The 22,611-nt window shown below is 37.2% G+C and overlaps 3 protein-coding genes, 1 long non-coding RNA gene and 2 other non-coding genes across 7 annotated transcripts; 2 read left to right on the top strand and 4 right to left on the bottom strand.

Moving 5' to 3' along the window:
- Positions 1-213: 213 nt before the first annotated feature.
- LOC103983783 (ADP-glucose phosphorylase) lies at positions 214-3,350 on the top strand. Its single transcript, XM_009401059.3, has 3 exons — positions 214-786; positions 1,138-1,428; positions 2,812-3,350. The coding sequence occupies exons 1-3, from the start codon at positions 238-240 to the stop codon at positions 3,070-3,072; spliced, it is 1,101 nt and encodes a 366-aa protein (XP_009399334.2). The 5' UTR covers positions 214-237; the 3' UTR covers positions 3,073-3,350.
- Positions 3,351-4,579: 1,229 nt separating this feature from the next.
- Positions 4,580-8,827, bottom strand: LOC135672937 (protein MET1, chloroplastic-like). The gene is made up of 7 exons (XM_065181458.1): positions 8,330-8,827; positions 8,016-8,122; positions 7,465-7,559; positions 6,864-6,940; positions 5,713-5,833; positions 5,575-5,634; positions 4,580-4,949 (listed from the first exon to the last, which is right to left on the bottom strand). Exons 1-7 carry the CDS (start codon positions 8,713-8,715, stop codon positions 4,806-4,808), a joined length of 990 nt encoding a protein of 329 aa, XP_065037530.1. The 5' UTR covers positions 8,716-8,827; the 3' UTR covers positions 4,580-4,805.
- A 4,324-nt stretch (positions 8,828-13,151) lies between these two features.
- On the top strand, positions 13,152-17,373 carry LOC135580907 (YTH domain-containing protein ECT4-like). Of its 2 annotated transcripts, none has more exons than XM_065181457.1 (9): positions 13,152-13,322; positions 13,898-13,974; positions 14,098-14,254; positions 14,465-14,541; positions 14,702-15,268; positions 15,562-16,134; positions 16,220-16,432; positions 16,517-16,663; positions 16,896-17,373. In XM_065181457.1, exons 1-9 carry the CDS (start codon positions 13,289-13,291, stop codon positions 17,148-17,150), a joined length of 2,100 nt encoding a protein of 699 aa, XP_065037529.1. In that variant the 5' UTR covers positions 13,152-13,288; the 3' UTR covers positions 17,151-17,373. The 2 variants fall into 2 exon arrangements, with proteins under 2 accessions (XP_065037529.1, XP_065037528.1); XM_065181456.1 differs by having other exon boundaries at positions 13,152-13,352.
- A 483-nt stretch (positions 17,374-17,856) lies between these two features.
- LOC135672936 (uncharacterized) lies at positions 17,857-21,120 on the bottom strand. Its single transcript, XR_010513179.1, has 2 exons — positions 20,992-21,120; positions 17,857-18,137 (listed from the first exon to the last, which is right to left on the bottom strand). It is a non-coding gene; the product is annotated as an uncharacterized LOC135672936 (long non-coding RNA).
- On the bottom strand, positions 20,164-20,245 carry LOC135675259 (small nucleolar RNA SNORD24). Its single transcript, XR_010513838.1, has one exon. It is a non-coding gene; the product is annotated as a small nucleolar RNA SNORD24 (small nucleolar RNA).
- LOC135675262 (small nucleolar RNA R12) lies at positions 20,530-20,608 on the bottom strand. Its single transcript, XR_010513841.1, has one exon. It is a non-coding gene; the product is annotated as a small nucleolar RNA R12 (small nucleolar RNA).
- Positions 21,121-22,611: the final 1,491 nt, after the last annotated feature.

Genomic DNA, 22,611 nt, shown 5'->3' with positions numbered 1-22,611 from the left:
CGGCGAAGCGGGTTTGACGCAAATATGGTTGCGTCGAGGGGTATATGTGCGAAATGCACAAGCATTAAAGATTTTCCACCAAATTGCCACCTGCCTCGTGATTCGGAATGAGGTTTGGGACCCACATGGAGCCTCCAAGAACGTGGCGAGCCATCGGAAGGATACTGCACCCATTTTTCACGTGCGTACCACGTGCCGACCGCGTCCATTTTAAGCCCACGACTTGGAACAAAACCCATGCCCGGCGTTCCGTTTCTAACGGCGGTGATGTCATCGACGGAGCAGTCGCCGTCTCCTCCTCTTCCCAATCGAAGCGCCGAGGTCCGGCGGGACGCCATCTTCGACCGTTGGGTCCTCATGTCCCCCGCACGCGCTCGCCGCCCTTCCGACTTCAAGTCCCACTCGCCCGCCTCCTCCTCCGCCTCCGGAAACCCTAACCCTAAGCCCTCCTGCGCCTTCTGCGCCGGCCGGGAAGGCGAGTGCGCGCCGGAGATCTTCCGCGTCCCTCCCTTCTCCTCCGCCGACTGGAAGATCCGGGTCATCGAGAATCTCTACCCCGCGCTCCGCCGTGACGCCGAGCCTCCGGACCCGAGCGATGGCCTCGCCGCCGCCGGCACGGGGAGGTGCGCCGTGACCGGGTTCGGATTCCACGACGTGGTCATCGAGACCCCGGACCACTCCGTCCACCTGCCGGACCTCTCCCCCGAGGAGGTAGGGGAGGTGCTCCTCGCGTACAAGCAGCGGATCTTTCAGCTCGCGCGCCTGGGATCGATTAAGTACGTGCAGGTATATAATTGAAAGCTGGAAATTTACAGAATTGATTCATTTGTTGTGCAATTAGATGGCATCCTTCTGAATCATCGGGAAAAATGGCCTTTTTGTTCCCCTTTATTTGTATAACTTGAGACGCTACCCAATTTGAATCTGACGCTTGAAACAAGAAGTCATTTGCATCTCGCTAGTGATAAGAATATCCTTGGTTTGTGATACATCTTCTGAGCAAGTGGGCTGTTAATCGATAACTTTTTCTTATTTGCTTTATATCAGGTTTGTTGGTTTTATGAAGCAAATGTTTATGTTATTCGTATAATCTCTTGAACTGATATTTTTTTTTTGTCAATGGTGGGAAAATAAAAGGTATTTAAGAACTATGGTGCATCTGCTGGAGCATCGATGGCTCATTCGCATAGTCAGATCATGGGCCTTCCCTTGGTTCCTCCATTGGTTTCTTCTCGTCTTGATAGCATGAAAAAGTTCTATGATATGACAGGAAAGTGTAGCCTGTGCGAGGTTCAATCTGAGGATATTTTGGTCTGTGACACGGTCCATTTTTTTGCAATTGTTCCCTTTGCAGCTTCGTATCCCTTCGAGGTGTGGATTGTACCTCGTGATCACACTGCACATTTCCATGAAATAGATCATGAGAAGGTAAGTTTTCCTGATCTATTCCTTCTGCATATGTTGGGTTTGTTAATGTCTCCTACTAACTTGTTAAGTAAAATCTATGGTGAATGGTTTCTTCAACACATAAATATACAAGTGTAATCAATAGGGAACTGAATCCCGTTAGAAATTTGCAAATATTTGTCATATTTCTAATTTATGCAAAAGAAGTTTCAGCATGGTTGAATATTCCCACTCTTCCTTTGTTTTCTAGATATGTGGGCTTTATTCACCTGTTCATTAACATTTACTGCAATCCATAATGAGTGGCTTTTATATGAGTTGTGTAGACCTAAGTTTCCACATGCTATTACATGTATTTGCATGCCTGATTAGGAAGTTGAAAAATCTACAAAATCTGGTGGATGATGCATGGTTGTTTACAAAGACATGGACTTTAGACAAAGATAGGTAGGACCGATTGTCAATGTGAGAGAGCTTATCTCAGATAAAAGTTAGGCAGGTCAAGAGACATGATATGCTATTTCAGAACCTTCATGTTTCAATATTAATAATAAATGAACCTCGTAAATATATACAAAAACCTCTTTCTTGAGTCTGTTACCGTCTTTTTATGGTTATTTCTTGCTAATTTAATTTAATGTTGTTCCTCAGGAGAGTTGGATTTTTCTCCATCTCTTACAAGTGTTGTTGCCTTTTGGTTTTCCTTGGATATGCTCTAGTTTTAAAAGTTTATTGCTTATGATGACATGAAGTCTACCGAGCCTCTAAATTCATATATCAATGTTTCTGCTGGTTACAATTAAAATGAAATTTATTTCAATGCACAAACAACTATTTACTCCTCAATCTGGTCTTAAAGTTGGAAAAAGAAGTCCAAACTGATAAAAGCACGAGGACAGAGGATGAAACAAAATTGTCAAATAAATGAATAGTTTGTCCCTACCTCTAATCCATTGTGACTGTCTTTTAAGTACAGCATAGGATAACACCATAAATATGCTGGTGGAAGGAAGACGCGGAGACTCTGCATCCGATTATTGTTATATGTTATTTTTGGCAGTGGTAAAATGAAGTGAAATTCCACATAGGTTAATTATACTATTCATATGCATCATACATATTGAAGAATCCTATTTCTTGGGACCTAGCCCATCAGGAAAGACCTCGTGTCCGTGAGGAATAACCCTGATTCAGATGCACATTAATGTTCACTGGAGGTTCATCTTTTTCCCAATGTTGTTGCAATAGATGGATGGGCCTTAATGACTGGACATGTAATCTTACTTGCCATTATGAATCTGTGGTCAGAGGCTTGGCTCTAAAAGCAGTAAACAAATATTTGAAATCAAATGCCATAACCTGGTATTCTGTTACACTATGGTAACTTTTTGCTGTTGTGGACAGGCTGTGGACCTCGGTGGCCTGCTGAAACTTATACTCCAGAAGTTGTCCAAGCAGCTCAATGATCCACCATACAACTTGATGATTCAGACAGCACCATTTGACTTGTCAACCTCCTGTACGCCTTACACACACTGGTTTTTGCAGATTCTTCCTCACTTGAATGTTATAGGGGGTTTCGAGATCGGGACTGGATGCTTCATCAATCCTGTTTTCCCAGAGGATGCAGCGAAGATCTTGAGAGAAGTTGACTGCTCAAAATAAGTTCATCTCTTGCCTGATCACTAATTGTATGAATAATTCATTCAGAAAAAGAAGCTCTTCCAAAGGTTGTTTTCATGGCTGTTAACAGTGAGAGAAATAGTTTCCTTATATGAATTGAGTTGCCCAGAAGGGGAACGATGCAGGAATTATCTTTGCATCATTCAATTATCACACTTGTAATGTATCTTTGGAAGCTGACCTTGTTGCTGAGTGCATTGAACCCTAATATTAATAACTTGTATACTTGCTTGAAAGAACTGATTCGAGTTTCCAGCTTCCGTGTATTGGGCTAAACAAATTGATTGATCATTCATGGTCCAAATATGAGCTAGCAGTTTATTCATGTGTTGAATCCTCATTTTAGTCTGTTGCAAGGTGAAAATTCATTTTGCTAGATTTTGTCGCTACTGATTGTTGAACAATAATATACACTATGGAATTCTTACAATGTGGTTGGATTCATGATTTTTATTGGTCTATGCATCACCCAATGAATTAGTGTTTGTTGTCTTCGAGGTTTTAAATGTGGTAAATAACAAATAAAATTTATATTTTAAATATTAAGTATTGTTTTGGTAAAAAAATTGTATTTCAAAAGCTCATTCAATACTTTGTTACAAATTTATCCTTCCAAAATTTTGATTTTTATTTAAAGATAAATATATATATATTATTTAAATTAATAAGTAAATAAATAAAAAGTTTACATGGTTTAAATATATAATAAATAAAAGATATATTCTTATAAATTAATATAAATTATTTTTTATAAATAAAATTTTATTTTGTAGAAAATAGAAATCATATTAATTTCTCATTAAATTATTTTAACAATCTTATAATTTTACATAAAGTCATAGGATATTTTTAAATTTGAAAAAATTATATTAACATCCTAGCAAATGCTGAAATACTAATGTTATGTTGGTGTACATCAGCATAGCATTTGAGCATTTCCAGATCCAAATTAGATATGATTTTAAAATAATTTATCGAGCATTAATTCACATTTGAATCGTGTTTTTTATTTTCAATGCTCATTTCAAATATATTTCCAAACGCAGTCGTACACCCCTACATATATACACTGAGAAGAAAAAATTCGACATCTCATAATCTAAGTAGTTGCATAGCAAATGGAGCTTACTGCTCATACATTGGGCTAACATCAATTAATTCTCTATTTCCACATTTCTCGATACACATACACGAAAAAAAAGGTTAAAGTCGACGTTTGGGCAACTTCAACATGGTGGCTTTCGTATGATCCAAATAAATCCAAGAACAATGTTGAAGGATCAGGTCAGATCTAACACCCCAAGTCAGTGAGATGACCAAAAATCTCATCAAATGTCATTCATATACTTTGTAAACAATCTCACATTAGGAAGACAAGGATGCATCAAACTGACAAAATTAGGGGAGATCTTCCAATCTCCCCAAAGATAATGGACACCAATGACTGCACATATTATGAAGATAAAGAAGGTTCTCCTTTTAACCCAAATAAAACTAAGGATGATTTCGATCATATATCTGAAAAATTAACATTACAATGGAAGGACAAGTAAGCTATACAATAATCATTCCATATATCATAGGAAAAAAAGAAAAAAAGCAGCTGGTATTGTAATTTTTTAATCCAATTCCCAAGATCTTGAGAGCATTTCAAGGCTCCAAATAATCAGGAATTGAGTGACACAATTGCTGGTCTTGTGGAGAACAAAAGATGCTTAGTCTTTGTTGAATATTCCAAAAAGAGATTTGATAGCATTGATGGCATTCTCATTGATGAAGGACTCATCAAACTTCTTCATGAGGGGTTCAAATTCCTCTGTAGCACGTACGTTGGCAAGATCAGGATCATTGCGGATGGTCTGCAGCATTAAACACATGCATATGACCGTCAAACACGACACTGGCAACAAATGAAGTAGTTGCAGTCTTTTCGTTTTTCCCCACTATCAAAGAAGGTGAAAACCACAAAAGAAAAGAAGAAAGAAAATAAAATTTGGCTTAAGTTGTTACAGTCTTTGCAAACTCCAAATTTTTATTTTTTAGATGTTCTATAACCACTCTTGTTTAAGGATGAAAGAGTGTCTCCATTAGAACGAACCCTTTGAAAACACTCCTTGAACTGACATTTAGGCTCTATAAACAAAGTCATAATTAGATACTCAAAATCTTCTCTTCTTCTTGCTGTTTTATTAGTGTTGTTTTACTGCTTGATTTGCTGAAAAAGTTCTACATAACTCAATTCATGATTCTACTCACACGAAAGATAATACTTATTGAATATAAGGGTAAAAAATGGATAATTCTCATATGCAACGATGAGATTTCGCCTTTCTTTATCTTTTAATTTATTTATTTAACTTTTGATTATGCATTTTTTTTTACTATTGTTCTAACAGATGTATCAAAACAAAGACATGAAGTCAATGGCTTATATCATAAGATCCATGTAAACAGAGTAAGCACTGGAACTACGAGTTTGATTACCTTGAAATCATCGTATCCTGCTACCAGTGCATCTTCTAGTGCTGAAATACCAGCTTGAATCTGCAAGGAGAGTCGTCAGCTCCTGCTTCTCTTTCTGCTGTTCTAGTTATTTGACTAAACTATTAGAGTTTGACTTACCTGATTAAGCTTGGAATAACAGCACGCCACATTGTAGCTTGCTACTGAAGATTCATCTGCCTCAGGTTTCGAGCCTAGCACAGACTCAAACTTTTCCAAAGCTTCTTCATACTTCCCATTCCTTGTACACATGAGGTACTTTGGTCAGACTTTAGAGATGTCGAAGGCAAAATGTCAAACTCATTTGTCAAGCACAGATCTTCATTAACAAGTAATTAAACGATTAAACATTATCAAATAATGAAGAGATGGTAAATGCCTTGTTGAGCTGAAAAATTATTCGTAAAACTGTTCTAGTTGCATTCAATTGTCCTTGTCAAATAATTATGTCAATGTTGTGCTACCAAGATCTGGAACCTGATCATTAGCAGAAATCCTTCTTACACAAGGAACATACATTGAGCTGCTTAGCAGCAACCTACGTCTGAGACGAACCGGCTTCACCTCAAAGGCATATTGGATTAATAGAAGATCCTTGTCTTGTCATTTTAACCTTCTCACATCACTGAAGGATATCGTGAATTGAGACTGAAAGGATCGGATTAGATCCATGGCTGACTATTGGTTGGTCAGTTTGTGCTACTCTAGCATGAGTATTCTTACTTGCATTATCAAGTGAAAACTTTCTATTTGACAAGATTGACTTAGCAATTTGAACAAGAAAAATTGAGGATTTAGTTTCCAGTTAAATCTATTTGGTGATTTGAACCAACCACATCATATATAGGAGCTACAAGCATATTAAGAACAAATGTATCACCGATGAAATAGCATATTGTGGAAAATGTTACTAATATGAAGATGAGATTACTGAACAGCTGAGCTGAGTATAGTCGGGAACTAGGCATACTTACTGATATGTCTTTATGAATAAGATTAAGAACATATAGCCAGTTAACAGTATCTTTCTTCATTGTTTGATTGATATGGATACCATAAAAGGACACATGTTAACTAGTAACAAGAAGATACAGAAAACAAAAAAACAAAATAGAATCTGAATTCCCATATTCTTGGTGCATTCTTCCAATTTGACGATAGTGACTTTTCGGTTTTTGATCTTTCTTGGCTTCTGACTTCTCATATATGTTTTTCTCATTCCTGCATTTCTATGCAAAATCATTAATTAGAAAGGTATCATCAGAACTTACTTGTAAAGCTTTAATCCATCTCGAAGATCATTCTGCCTGCGTTCTTTTTGTTCCTTCTTCCGCAAGTAATTTTGCATCTGAAACAAAAATTTCAAAATAATGCATGCATCAAAATCAGACTGCCGATATATAGAACTATACTTTATTAATACATTTATCCTTAACTAATTAGGAGATTTACACTTGAACATGTAGTATTTCTGATGTACGAGGGACTCATGCCATCCTGGGCATTGTTTCTGTTGCTCAAGTCACAAAGCTACTTGTTATATGAAATGAAAGTCCATAAGATTGAGCAGTTTGTAGCTTAGACTCTGAGAGTTACAATGTGCCCGATATTGAGATCTTAAAGCTGTACTTCATCTTGAAATCAATATAACATTTCATCTACTTCTGTGTAGTAGTTTCGAAACAGTGTGGGGTTCTTAACCTGCAATTCCTTTTCCAGAAGTACATTTTAGAACTAACTGACCACTAATCAAGTGTTGTAATCCTGATATGATGAGTAGACCGAAAATATGAGCTGATGTGAAGATGAAGTACGACGTGGTAGTGAAAGGATATTTATCAAGTTGTAGGGATTCTTATAAATGGTACTTACTTGAATTTGCCTCACTCTGTTGCTAATAAACCCAGCATTCCTCTCAGCTCTTATAATTTCTTTCTCCGTCAGTTCACCAGCATCAGGCAACTTTCCTGAGGCATTTCAACATAGCAGGATTTGCGTGCTAGATTACAAGTGCTTACAATTTTTTATTCGTCAGACAAGAAATCAAATGCTTGAACAAAAGAAAGAACAATTCTACAACTGTTTCACATGATAAGATAGAATCAGAAAAAGGATAAAGGATGCAATGACTACCGGAAGACATTGTCAGCTGATGTTGCTAGCAAATTAGTGCAAACCATTTTGAACAATTGAAAGCTTGGCGAATTGATTTTAAGAATTGGCATCCAGCTGAGATTTTACCTATTATCCTTTTTGGTGCCTATTCTGTGCATCATGATTTGTTCTATCAACATGTCAGAGGCATTGCAAAATCTAAGATATTGTCATTGTATTGGAAGAAATATGATTTGTTGGATTTGTATGTTAAAAGCATGGTGATACTTGCATCGGTCCATAAGAGCTGATAAGGTCGGGAAACTCACCATCTCTCTTCTGCATTTTCATGAGCAAGGGACCTATTCGCTGTCGGATGGTGTACATCGTTCTCCCGTACTCAGCAGCCGGCCATATTTCGGTGCCAAACACAGCACTGCATGCCATTTAAGCATTTAGCTCATGTGTGTGTCTGCTGATAATGAACTTGACGCAAACATTGCAGAGATGCGCGCAGATTGAACACAAATCTTAGAGAGGGAGGAGAGTTTATGAAAACCAAAAGGACCAATCACTGGCATGCCTGACCAACAAAGAAGAGAGAAAGAACGAACACAGGCAGACGGAGCAAAGGCAACAACACCTTGTGGCAATTACTCTGTCTCCCACAGTGAACATCCCCGACCTATCGGCGGCGCTACCGGGTGCTATCGCATCGATGTAGGTGCCTCCATCACGTCCCTTCACGAACTTTAGCCCATATGGCTTCTCCAATTCAATCTCGTACTCCTCACCTTCTCCTGCTCCGTCCCCCCCACCGTCCGACTTCGAAGGCTGAGACTCAATAGCTGAAGAAGAAGAAGAAGAAGAAGAAGAATCCGCTCTAGCAACAAGGCCTCTATGCTTATAGGATTTGGTGCAGGAGAAGTGGGGGAGGAGAAAGGAGGGTGGACTTCTCCTGGTAGGCTGTGCTCTCAAAAGGGAAGGGGATGAACAGAGAGATGGATTGGTGACTGTAGCGATTGACATGACTTGTTGTGCTGCTCTCGCTGGTGCACCTCTTCACCTGTGCTTGCGAAGCGGAGAGGAAGCACCGGAACAAGTGGAGGGGAGGAAGAAGGGGGGGGAGAGGAGTCATTGGGAAGATCACAAAGGAGTGGCACTCGTGGCTCATGTTTGCAGTTGAGTTGAACACACCATAAACGGCGGCCACACAATCCAGCAGAGGTGAGAGAACGTCCTAAATCTAAGAGATCAACGTTTCAACAGTCAGCGCAAGGAAATGGTTCCGGATCTAGAATTCATCCACTTCACGATTACAGGTCTGCATCGAATAAATACGAGCCACGTGTTAGAATTTAATATTAATTATAATCCTTTTGTTACTATTTATAATTTTATTTTAATATTTCTAGAATATTCATTTGACATAAATACCCTCTTTTTCTTCCTACTCGAAGAATCATATCGAAGACACAACTAGCCGAGAGGTGCTCGAGGATTTACGAGATCATTAATTCATCAATTTGATGAGCCTAAAGCATATCGTCTAAAATATTTAAATCTAAATTAATGGTTAAACTTGTTCTTGTAACTCAACTTCTTGTTTGTGAGAATAAGGACTTCCATAGATATAGCAGAAGATTGGCAGAGAATTTGGCTCACAACCATCTCCCAGAGAATGGTTTTGATCATTCGATGGAAGTCTCAAACGCACCTTTGATATGATGGCCTATTCTCATCATCTCTGTTTTTGGTCAACTGTTCACTGAATAGGCATTTGATCTTACACAACATACATGTCATTTTAGAATCAGCTACACATTTATCGTTCTTTGAGATGTTACTGCTTGCACAGCAAAGGGATTCTCTGGAATTGTGATGAGTCTTCACTGCAAGTCAAAACTTTGGAAGACCTCACACTCATAATTGAGGTTGGGTTCAATGGTGATGCTCAGCAGCCTCCCTAACATGTGCTTGCAGAAGCAATTCTCATGGACTTGAAAATGAAGGTCTTTGCTGATAAGCTCCAACATTATTATTCATGGCATGCACAATTAGTTGATCAAAAGCTATAATCAGAGCATGGAGATCATGAAGGATGCTACATCTGCTTGTCAGGATATAATAACCCACTTCCATACTGAGCTTTTCCTACTGGCTTCAACTGTTTCTCTCTACTTCATGAATCAACTCTTATTTCAGGCATCATACACAGTCTGGTGAGCTTGACATGCAACAGGACTTTATTTTTTTCTTGAGAATTTGCATAAATATGGATTTAGTTAAACTGACAAAATTTTATAGTCCAACTCCCTATCCATATGTTATATCTCCAACTGGCAGCACTAGATTTCTTGGCAACCTTGAGTGGAAAATTCAAAGCCATGAGTAGCAATGCAACCATGTAGATCTATATTTTTCCATAGACTGGATAGAAACCTTGCAAAACTTTCCTCTCAACTTCTGCATCTGGAGAACGATATGATGGCAACTTTCTTAGTTTGTTTGGTCAGGAAACTTAGATGTGAACAATGTTCTTATCATTCTTTTCACTAGAATGAATGGTCTGAGCTACCTTCTCATTCTAATCCATCTTGGATTTCTATTCAATTCCCTTGAATGTGTTAAGCTCAGTATAGGGAGAACTCATTCAGAAATAAAAAACCACTTGCAATTGAGATGAGGATTGCTGTGTTGTAAGCTATGATAAATAACACTAGAGCTGACTTGTAAATGCTGTTGCCATGGATATGCCAAAGTAGAATTCACTATATCAAAAAGACAAATTATAAATTTGGAGATTGCTATCTCTTCAGAGCTTCATGAGTCAAGCCTTTAAAGCAATGCTACAAAAAATAAGTGCTGAAATTTGCCGATAACAGGAAGCAATAGCTTTGAAACATGCACTGAATAATTGATAGAAAAGAAAAGATGAATGAACTTGGTGTGCCGAAGACTGATAAGTTTGGAAAGAAAAGGTCATGAGCTTTTATATCTTATGAACATGATGTATCTGAAAGCAGCACTGACATAACACATCTGAAAAGTCAATCTGATTTTTGAATATGGATGACTGAATGAATTCCAAACTACTTATTTAACAGTCTCTGTGGCTAAAATCATTCTCAAACATCTCAAACAAAACGAAGAAACTGTAGGAAGCAACTTTCACCAGAGAAACTCATCTCAAGAGAGATGAAACTGAAATGAAACAACAGAAGTCAAACAAGGAAAAAATAAAATTGAAAAACAAGAAAAAAATTATATATAAGAAAATAAACTTAGAAAGAAAAAGGAATATACAGAGAAGAGTCAGTGCGGAAACCATTATTATAATTAGGCATCATCTTTTGAGGGTGGGACTTGGTGTAATAGCAAGGTTACCGAAAATTGTCTTAAAGCATATTGATATACAATAGTTATAACATATTCTTAGGCTTGCTAAATAGCATAGGGCACTTTGGAGTTCATGAACTGTCTTTTTGCACCATTTGCCTGTCACCAGCCGCTCTTAGTAATCTTTCACAATGATGTTTCTATGCAAGGATGCTACATCCAACAAGTTACAATGTCAACAAAGCATTCTTTGTTCCAGTTATACTCCATCTGCTTGTACTCTGAAATATTCATGTATATATATATATATATGTATACATATGCATATATATATTCAAGTGATCAACCTCATTAGTTGATCATCATCTGACTAATACTCAAAAGTCAATTTGGCATTGATACTCTTTAAGGACTCAATATTTGACTATTATGATAATAAGAATATTAAGATTATTTTTTATTTTTCAAGCTCAATTTAGTTTATAGTAACTATGATTGGAAGCAATTAACTTGAGTTCTCTGAATGGATATTAATAGGAGATGTATGTGTGTTGCAATGGAGTTTGAGAGAGTTTCTCATCAACAAGGTCCAAAAAGAGTTTCTTATAGATGACTAGAACAAAAACAGCTTAAAGGAAGTCCAGTTTCCTGGCACTAATTTGGAGTAGTGACCATATATTCACAGAGGATTCTTATTGCAGTTGAACCAAAAGAATAAATAAATCTCTTGATAAATATATAAGTATGTAGAGATACAACTATATATATACTGAAAGCAAATGCATGTTCTAGGAATTCATTGATATGCATACCAACTACATGCTGATCCAAAATAGTAAGTGCCTTGTGCATGTTTTACATAAACCAAAATGCTTGCTTGTTTCTTTTGGTACTGACTCAAAATAGATGACTTACTTGATTTAGAAAAGGATACCACACATATATTCTTCCAAAGTTTGAAAAATAACATAATTATTATTATAAATTTTAATATAATATATATGTCCTTTTATATAATAAGATCCTCCATTATATAAGTATCATTAATATTCATCCAGAAAATCCAGGATAATGGCTTCCGAATATGATTAGTTTTAGTTTACTTGAGTCAAAGAAGTATACGGATATTTTTATTCTACCTAAAACATTTTAGCATCATTATAAGAAAAAGTAGAGAAATTGAGCAGATTCCGAATATCTTAGGAAAAAATATTTAAGTTAGAAAAATACCACTCCTCTGATAAAATAAGTATTTATCTTTTGCCTAACTTATTCAGCCTAAAACTTTTTTTTGGAAAAAATACAAACAAAACTTATTGATTATTTTATGTTTTGGATAAAAAACATGCTTCCCAGAACTATTTGTTACAAACTTGATATTAGTGTTGTTCTATTTAGGTAAACAAGAAACTTTCATATTTGGTTTAAAAAGTCTTAGTGTGAGATCCAAATTTGTAGAATTATTGCCATTCATCATCAAGAAAAAGATTTTATTATCAAAGATGATGAAATAATTTTGAAAAAAAAAAAAAGAAATATACTTGGTCCCCCTAAAAAAAAAGGCACCAATGAGAAGAACCTTCCACTTAACAGTCAATTGTTTACATCAATGCATCACTAAAAAAAATAAGATGGAAAAATAGAAGAACCACTTGTGTCTTAAAAAAAGTACTTATGGGTTGATGATATGTCATTATATCTCCAAATCCAAAATTGTGAGTGCTTGATAATTGACAGAATACAAGAACCAATAAAATGAAGCAAAGCAATTAATTAGAGAATTTTTTTATTTAGCATTATGAAGTTCCTACTAAACTAATTATTTTTCTTAGTAAAGTTGAATCTCTATTTTTAAAGGCATGGAACTTCTCATAGGAAAGAAAAAAGAAAGGTACATTTACATTTCTTACGAACACCGAAGTCCAACCTGTCTCATTATTGGACTCAAGAAGGATATTTTTGTGGGTCCCTTCTTCTACACAATAACTAGTCAGGAAGATGAACGGGTAATAAATGGAGTAAGTCTTGGGGTTAGAGTGAGGCACGAGCGGAGCGTCGCGGGCGCTTGCGGTGCTTCTTTATCACCTTCACATCGAGACCGAAACCCTCTCTCTCTCTCGCTCTCTCTCTCTTCGGTAGCGCCTCTTCTCTCTCTCTCGTAGGGTTTCTCCTTCGACTCCCGTTCTCCCTCTAGGGTTTGGGCCATCAGATCCTCGCGGAATCGCGTGCTGCTCGCGCCCCCTCGCCACCTCCAGTTCCGACCATGGCGGCCGTATCCCCCGCTCCTCCTGCTGACCGTATCCTTCCCTCGCCTGGCGAAACGACTCGTAGTTCCTCAATCTGTTCCTGCTTCGACTTCAGCCGTTTCTGATGCTATCCGTTTCTCGGTTTCGTTTAGCCGTATAAAGACTGGATTTTGCTCCGCTGATTTTGATTTTTAGGCGGTTCGGTCGGGTTTTTTGCTTATGTCGGACGCCTCAAGCGTGACGAACGCTCGTTCTGTCGGTCTTTACTTCGAATAGAGGGTTTAAGGTCGTCAAAACGAGATTTTGAACTTTCATATTGATGCTTGGCGGCAGGATTTTACCGTTCTTGATATGTTTATTAGTTGTTTAACACTGTGGACTTCTCCTTCTCGAGAGATTTTGTGCTTGGATTTTATTAGCTGAAGCTCATGAAGCGATGAGCTTGAGCAATCGATTCCTAATTTTTCTTTGGTCTTGAACCATATATTTCATTCACGATCTGAAGACTTATTATATGGTTTCCGACGTTTTTGCTGGTCTTCTGCTTTTGTCTAGTTTTAAGTATCAGTGCATTGTGAAGGTTTACAGTGAATATGTTAACATATTCCTTAACCAATCCGTCACAGAAACCACGGATCTGATGCAGAAGCTATCATTAGACCCTAAGAACGAGGGTAACGATGCTTCGGATGTTGCAAAGCAGGTAACTTTAGCAAATTTGCCAACTAGTCGTTGTAGATCATAGTTGTGCTTTTATGGCACAAAATATGTAAGCTCTGAGTTGGAGCAGGGTTAGTATTAATACACTTTTGGATGCATGTACCAGCCTTCTGGAGTTCAGTATGGTTCAGCCAATGGTGGGGAAGTACCAATTGCACCGATCCCAACCTATGAGAGATCTCTGAGTCCTCTACTTCAGGAGCATATGGATGCGAGCATGTGCTACTTACCTAATGGATACACTTCATCTTTCTACTATGGAGGTTAAATTGATTTCAGCTCCATGAATTTGTGTGATCTTAATAACCCATCAGATGTGTCAGATTCTATATTATCTTTTTGATTAAAAGCTTTGTTGATCGCAATTAATGTTCTGTTAACATATATGATTGGTGAAAAATATGTTTCTTCATGACACTTGATGCTTCTTATGCTTCTGGGTAGAGGAATCACCTAGGTATATCTTACTTCAGGTTATAATGGATTGATGACAGAGTGGGAGGATTATCCTAGATATGCTAACCCTGATGGAGCAGAGGTGCCTCCACCTGTAAGTTGTCTTGAACTTTCTATTTTCAAGTGTCAGTTGTGACTTGTATTGTTAATTTTCAGGCTCGGTAGGTTATTTTGCATGTCTCATCATCATTCTGTTCTGTTATCTATATGTTCTTAAGAGCAAGTTTCTGATAGTATTTCCTGATTATTTTAAGGGAGTTTATGGGGACGTGTACCATCATGGGTATGGTTATGCTTCATATGGTCCATATCCTTCTCCTGGTTCCCCAATTCCGACTTTGGGGCAAAATGGTCAGTTATATGGATCCCAAAACTACCATTTTCCAGCTACATACTACCAGCCTCCAACACCCACCAGTGCACCATACACGACAGCCCAAACTTCTGGTTCCATTGGGGAGGTTTCCACATCTGCTGCGGCTGACATCCCTCCTAGTCTAGCTGATACAGCAAAAGCTATTTCAGATGGAACAACTAAAGCAAGCTCGAATAGCAACAATGGATCAGCAAAAACAAAGCCATTTAGTCCATGTTGTTCATTTGATAAAGGTGCTTTGCCTGGTGGGCATCCTCCTGCAGGCTTCCAGGATCCAAGGTTTGGTGTTGATGGTATGTGGTCACCTGTTCCATTCTCTGATGGTTCAATATTTCCGGATGGGCAAAAGAGACCACCTCTAAGTACTGCCTCTCCTATGATTTCACATACTGGCAGCACTACATCTACTATAAACCAGAACCTCCGTCCTCTTCCTCATCTCATGGTATGTAAGGTTTAATGCTATCTTGTCTGTTAATAGAATATATCTACATTTTGCTGAAGCGTAACCATATCTGTGAGGAGTTATGCTAACCAATATAGTTTGTGCCTTCAGTAAGTGCCAAAACATTGAAACTAAAGACTTGCTTGCTGCAAGCCAAAAGTTACTTCTTAACCTTCACATGCTTTGTGTATATGCGCTTGGAAAAATTATTAGAGGCAGACCAATTGTTTAGTTTGCTTTCATGTAGGACATTGCTTTAGTCTTTCACTAAGGCATTCTAATTTTTCTGGCAGGGAATACATGGTTCAAGACCAGCAACTCCTGGAATGGTGAACAAGATGTATCCTAACCACCGAATATATGATCATCATGCTAATGGATACAGAAGTGGTCAGGGTTTTCGTTCAGGTATGCATGACTCCAGAACGAATGGAAGATGGGAGATGTCCATGGATAGCAAGTATAAGCCGAGGGGCCGGAGCAGTAACTTCTATGGTTATGGTAATGAGAACTTGGATGGGATGAATGAGCTCAATAAAGGACCAAGGTCTGGTCATTTCAGAGAGCAGAAGGGGCTTGGACCTACAATTACTCTTGCAATTAGGGGGCAGAGCCTTCCTGCAAATGTAAATTCTCATGATACTGACGGAGTTCCCGAAAAAGATCAATACAACAAGGCAGACTTCCCTGAAACATATTCAGATGCCAAATTTTTCATCATTAAGTCATACAGTGAGGATGATATCCACAAGAGCATTAAGTACAGTATCTGGGCTAGCACACCCCATGGGAACAAGAAGCTTGATGCTGCTTATCAGGAATCTAAGCAGAAGACAAGTGGATGCCCTGTCTTCTTGTTTTTCTCTGTAAGCATTAGTTTTGAATGTTAAAATTCTCTCATACTTTGATGTTCTTTCTTGGGATGCTGATTCTTTTGCTATTGATTTATAGGTCAACACAAGTGGACAGTTTGTTGGTGTCGCGGAGATGGTAGGTCCAGTCAATTTCAACAAAACATTGGATTACTGGCAGCAGGACAAGTGGGTTGGTTGTTTTCCTGTGAAGTGGCACATTGTAAAGGATGTACCAAATAGCGTTCTGAAGCATATCACATTGGAGAACAATGACAATAAACCAGTCACAAACAGTAGAGACACTCAGGAGGTGAGGAAGCCTTTTCTTTTTATTTTTTTCCTGTTGACCATCTGGAATCGTAATTTTGATTATTTCTGCCCGCATACACTTCAGGTGAAGCTCGACCAAGGTCTTCAATTACTTAAGCTTTTCAAGGAGCTTGTGAGCAAGACATCCATTCTGGACGATTTCAATTTCTATGAAACCCGCCAGAAGATGATGCAAGAAAAGAGAAAGAAGCATCAGCAGCTCAAAAAACAGGCATGACCAGATTCTATATCTTTGAGCCTATCATATGCTGGGACCTTATTTGTTGATTTCAACTTATAATAATGCAGCAACCCAAGGGTCATCTGTTGTAATCATCTATGCCTGATTTTCTGGCTGCAGTTTATATACACGAACTTCCTCTCCTAAACAGCTTGAAAATTCTATGTTCTGTTGTGTGATTAAGTTACAATTTTCCTGTTCTCATACATCATTTTAATCTCAGGTCATGGATGGAAAACCAGTGGATTTTGAGGAGAAAGATGATGAGGAAGCATATAGGAACGCAGGGCTTCAGAAGCCCTCGGAAGTGGTTACAATTTTGAAGAAGGAATCTGGCCAGGGTGGGCTTCCACCTGTGGAACATGTGCTATCAGAAAAAAATGGCGTAGCGGCAGCAGCTGGTGTTGCACCCAAGGATGTCAAACCAGCCACAGAGAAGCAGCTCGCGGCTAATGGTGTTGTCAACAGCTGGTGCTAGGTTTTTCCACCCAACCACAAGCAGCTGCAGCTATTGGATGCAACTGTACATGAGTTGCTGCTTTCAGGCGTCTTGACATGTATGCTTCTTGTAGTCTTCCCTAAATCCAGTTCAACATTGATTTTATTTAGGGTTTCCCGGTTGGTGATTGGGCTCTTGGTTTATACTGTATTTTGATGCCTTTTCTTTTCTATTGCAAAAATCTCTAAGGTTATTTGTGGCTTGGGATCTTGTTTCTTTGTCATTAAAATATATATATATATATATATATAATATTACAATAAATAATATTATATATCACAATAAATAATATTACGATTACATTTAAATGATATTATGCTTGCAAATGGATTCAAAAACATCAATCGAATCAGATGTCTCGACAATGAGATTTTAAATCAGCATCATAGAGAAGAAAAATATTACGATTTTACATCAAGTAGGATTTTCATTGATAGTGGTAGAACATAAATTTGTGTTTCATACATGTCAATGATATTATAATTATATAAAAATTAAAACACATATCTGAAAGAGTCTTAAAGCATGTTTGGAATTCGGACTTGAATATAAACGATGAACTGTAATAAGATAGTAATGTAATAAAAAAACTAAAAAAAGTTCATTTTGGGGATTAGTGCGGCGGCTCTTAAGCTAATTTGTCAACATATAAAATATATGAAACATCACAAACTAAGATAGCAGCAACCAAAAATATGTTCAGATACTGATTCAACTCCATAAATTTACAGTCACGAGGAACTGATACAAACAACATCGATAAATCTTTGAAAAAGCAAATTAGCATAATTATTTTGAACAACATATCCGATAAATTACACTTTGGGTGAACAACTGCAAAGCAATCCCTCAGGTATACCAGTCTCTTGGTAGTTTCCAAGAGTGGCCACAGTTGGCTGGTTTAAAGTTGATGAGGAATTATTCAATTATGTAGCTCCATCTCCACTTGTAATCTCTGGATATCATCTGCATAAAAATTACACTTGGGAATAAGAAGAAAACTTCACAAGGAGTTGTTCAATCGCCAGTCGAATCTCTGAAAATTATATAGAGTACGATAAAAAAAACAGTGGCCGAGCAAGAATTTTATTTCACCATAATGTATTTGCTATCATTGCAGAGAGAATAAAAAGTGCATCTTGAATGAAAATCTTAACTTAAACACAAAACAAAGATAACCAATAAATTGAATTGATAATATCACATAACTGGTGGAACATGTAAAGCTAATCACAAATCATCCTCAGACCTCATTTGCAACTCGATCCCTAGACTTAAATCTTATATTAAAATTTTTATAATTATGAAAATAAAATATCTATCTTCATTTATCCTATCATCGTCGATTTTACCAATGAAAACACAAAAACAAAAGATGATAAAAATAATTTTAATATTCTAATTGATGGTACAACATCAATGGTAGCAAACGACAACACTACTAAAAGCCAATGGTGACTGTTATGGATCAGAAGAGCGACAATGAGAGATAAGGACCGCTTTACATCTGCATCAATATCAATGCAATTATCGAGCGACCCTTTCGTCGCTCTGCATCTACGTCGAAGTTGACATGATTGTCGAGCGACAAAAGAGTTGCTCAACATCTAAGTCAACGCCAACACAGATGTAGAGCAACATCGCTCTGCATCTGCATCGATAGCCCTTTCGTCGCTCTGCATCTGCATCAACAATCCTTTCACCACTCGACAACTACATTAATGTCGACACAGATGCAAAGCAATAAAAAGGTCACTCGAGTGTCAATTATAGATGACTACGACAAGAGATGAGAACCGCTCTGCATCTATGTTAACACCAACGCAATTGCTTAGCGATATTTTCACTGATATGCATCTACATCAACATTGACACATATGTAGAGCGACCCACACCTCTTGTCGTTGGTCTCCTCATCCACAACCACTCGAGCGATCCTTTCAACGCTCTACATCTTCAACATTAACAGAATTGTCAAGCGACGAAAGAGCCACCGTATAGATGGCAACCCTTTCATTGCTCGACAACTACATTGATGTCGACACGAAACGATGAAAGAGCCACTCGACAACTACGTCGACATCAACGAAGATGCAAAACGACTCTCACCTCTCATCGTCATTCTCCTCATCTACAACAATCACTTATAACACTAACAACACCGCCATCCACCACGATCGATGTTGTCCACCACTACCAACTAAAATATTAAAATTAACTTTTTATCTTTTATTTTAATATTTTTATCGATTAAATCAACGACATTAAGATAAATGAAACTATATATTTCACTTTCATAAATATAAAAATTTTAATATAATTTTTTTAAATCTAAGGAACAAGATGTTAAGAAGGTCTAACTATAGCATAAAATCTATAATTAGCCCGAACATACATGAAAATTTTAGTTTAATGTTAAGATACAATTAGACAAAACAATATACCATAATAAAGCAAACTTATAGACATAAAAATCAACAAAAATAGTTACATCACAATTGACAAGACAACAAACAAGAACATCTGCATAAAATAAAGAAAAGTTAAAAAGCTCATTTACTATACTAAAATGCCAGCATTCATGAGACAACTAGCCATGCAAGTAGCTCGTATCATCTTTTCCTTTTTTTGTAAATGTATCACATGCTAACAAGCTTATTTGTTTCATATTGATATCTTGTTATACCTGTTAAAAGTTAAGTAACCAAAACAATAACAAAACTTGTCATTGGAGAGAATCTAGGAGTCATCAGTGAGGGAGATAACAAGTCTGAATGTTACAAACTAATCAAGGGATCTAATTTTAGGGTCCTGAAAATAAAAATTACAAACATGGAAATGTAATAAACCCTACACAACTTAAAAATAATCCTTTTAATTGAATGATTTCAGATTGTCGAAGTCCAATGATAACTTAGTATCAAAGCATTCTCAATGGAAAAAAAACACAACTGCAGAACCAAAGAGAAGAAAGGGTCAAAGTTCTTATAAGAGCCTCAGAGATCTTGGTGGATAAAGATCATCAGATGGTTATCACCATCAAGAGTAGCAAATATCATCTCACATCACAGGCACTTAGAGATGGAAACAAAAAAATTTCCATGTTAAAGAACAATCTTAAAGCAGGGTCATACACATAAATTAAAACGCCATTAGAGAAAACATAGAAGGAAACACAAATCAAAACTGTTACAGAAAACAGATATTTGAAACAACATAGATCCGAAGATACAAACCCATAAATGCACTAGAACACATCGGACGGTGTCTAACAAAAGAAAAAAGAAAACAAAAATCCACAGAAAGAACAGTATATTTGGAGCTTCTGATCTGGTAGTAAGAGATTGGAAACGGCGTGATGTGTCAGAAGTAGCTGGTTACTAATATCATTTTTGGACATCATCGGGAATCCGTCTGTTTCTTTCGTCATCCAACATCACGGTTATAACAGATCATAAAAATTGGATCTTGAAGGAAGATCTGTCGAATACATTGCTTCCAGAGGCATGAAGCAACATAGAATCGATTGGAGAGGAGAAAGATGTATCAACCTTGTCACCGAAAGATCCTACAGAGAGACCATGTAAAGGGAAAAAGGATCGTCGGAGCTAAAGGAAGAAGTGAATCTGGCCTAACGATAGATTCCTTGCCGCACCAAAAAACAAACAGCAAGCAATTGCAATATTAGGCCTCGAAAGCCGACTCGAGAAACCCATGAATCGATTAAAAAACCCCACAAACATCAGCAAATAAGAGATCACGAATTGCCGAATCAAAATCCAACGCATTAGAAATCGGCTCCACGAAGAAGAACGCAGACCTAATGGAGAGAAAGGGTGGCGAGAGGCCGACGGCGCAGCAGGAGGCCTGCCAAAACCCTAATAGAGTTCTATTAGAATCGCCTCCCTCGCCCATTTAAGGACGCCGAGCGGAGTGATTTGAGATACTTCGGGTTTAAAGTGTCGCGGCTACTTCAAAACCCAAACATTATCGGGCCGGATCCGAATAGGTCGAATACCGTTATCCGATAAACCTATATATGCAAACATTAGAATTTATACCGTGATCGGATATTATCGAGTATTTGACCCGAACGAATTATGTGTAGAACTTTGGCTCATACTGAATCCGATAAAGATAATGGATCCAAAATGATTTAGGATTAAGAAATTAAGAGATGAACCGTTTTGTATATCTATAAAAAAAATAAAAAACCACGAGCTAGATTTTTTTTTCGTTAAAGTTAAAAAATGGATAAAACCTAGGCTTACATTTGATGTAACATAAGAGTTGATGCCGATGAATAAAATTTTGTAAATGGTAATAGATAAAGTAAGTGCATTTTTTATTCTTCGATACTATTCTAGTTTAATTATACTATGAGAATACATTCATAAACATGATGAGCTTATGATCGGAGATAATATCGATCAACTGATTAATCTAAGGAAAGAGATAACTATCATTCGAGCATATTTTGTTAAGATCGTTATAGTCAAACATATATATTTTAATTTTTATTAAATTTTTTAATGAGTATAATATTTGACTACATCTCGATAATAAACTTTGCTCGTATCAATTTGTCTACCTCATGTTAATAATGAAAAGCAAACTTGCGAAGCCTTTGCTTCACTAGTCATGTCTCAAGAAAAATGTTTAAGTAATATTGAGCTATGTTAAGGTTAATTCTCAATATATCTCTCGACGACCATATAAAATACTTTAATATTCTCTTGAAGAATTGTACACGTCTCTTTGAGAAGTGCTCGACCTTAATAACTCAATCGGGTTAAGCATTTGTCAATGGTTGTTTCAATTAGCAACTTTATTAACTCAGGATGTGAGAAACTTCATGAAATATTGAGAGTCTCATAAGTGGCACCTCGGGTCGAGCATTCTTTAATAAGAATATCACTCTCATATAAGTACTGGTGTGACTCACTTAAATTGTTTCTCAGCTTTCCAGTATCGATTCTTGTCAGGAATTTATTATCATATGGTAGATCGACACCACTATCTTAGTATATTCAGTGTGCATTGACTTATGATTATATTGTATGTCGAGGGAATATCCATCATTATGAATTTAACTAGTATCATTTTAAAGCAACATTTACATTCGAATATGACATGTAGGATTATGGTCCCGAGAGACAAAATAAAGTTGCTAGTGAAGAGCTCATAGGGATAAGGTCGTTAGTTGAGAGTCTAAATTTTTGAAAAGCGTAAAAGTAGTTGATATCGATAAAACTATTTGTGTCAATCATAACCCTCTTCACCCGAACATTGATCATCCTTATTGAAACTACCCAAGGCATCATCATGGTTCGAGTTAAGGTATTATGTATTTTCCTCATTACATGTTATCTTTAGATCGCCCTCCATCCTCATGTACTTTTCAATGATAACTTGAGCATAAGTTTTATGACTCAATGTG

The sequence above is a fragment of the Musa acuminata genome, chromosome BXJ1-5, assembly GCF_036884655.1.
Source record: "Musa acuminata AAA Group cultivar baxijiao chromosome BXJ1-5, Cavendish_Baxijiao_AAA, whole genome shotgun sequence".
Lineage (NCBI taxonomy): Eukaryota > Viridiplantae > Streptophyta > Magnoliopsida > Zingiberales > Musaceae > Musa > Musa acuminata.
This window is presented reverse-complemented; position numbering and strand designations above follow the sequence as displayed.

Coding starts and splice junctions, on each gene's coding strand:
- LOC103983783 (XM_009401059.3), top strand. CDS start 238: ATGCCCGGCGTTCCGTTTCTAACGGCGGTGATGTCATCGACGGAGCAG. Junction 787..1,137: donor GATCGATTAAGTACGTGCAG/GTATATAATTGA, acceptor GGAAAATAAAAG/GTATTTAAGAACTATGGTGC. Junction 1,429..2,811: donor ATGAAATAGATCATGAGAAG/GTAAGTTTTCCT, acceptor TGTTGTGGACAG/GCTGTGGACCTCGGTGGCCT.
- LOC135672937 (XM_065181458.1), bottom strand. CDS start 8,715: ATGTCAATCGCTACAGTCACCAATCCATCTCTCTGTTCATCCCCTTCC. Junction 7,560..8,015: donor GAAAATGCAGAAGAGAGATG/GTGAGTTTCCCG, acceptor GAAATGCCTCAG/GAAAGTTGCCTGATGCTGGT. Junction 5,635..5,712: donor GTTATTCCAAGCTTAATCAG/GTAAGTCAAACT, acceptor CTCTCCTTGCAG/ATTCAAGCTGGTATTTCAGC.
- LOC135580907 (XM_065181456.1), top strand. CDS start 13,289: ATGGCGGCCGTATCCCCCGCTCCTCCTGCTGACCGTATCCTTCCCTCG. Junction 15,269..15,561: donor GTCCTCTTCCTCATCTCATG/GTATGTAAGGTT, acceptor TTTTTCTGGCAG/GGAATACATGGTTCAAGACC. Junction 16,664..16,895: donor ATCAGCAGCTCAAAAAACAG/GCATGACCAGAT, acceptor TTTTAATCTCAG/GTCATGGATGGAAAACCAGT.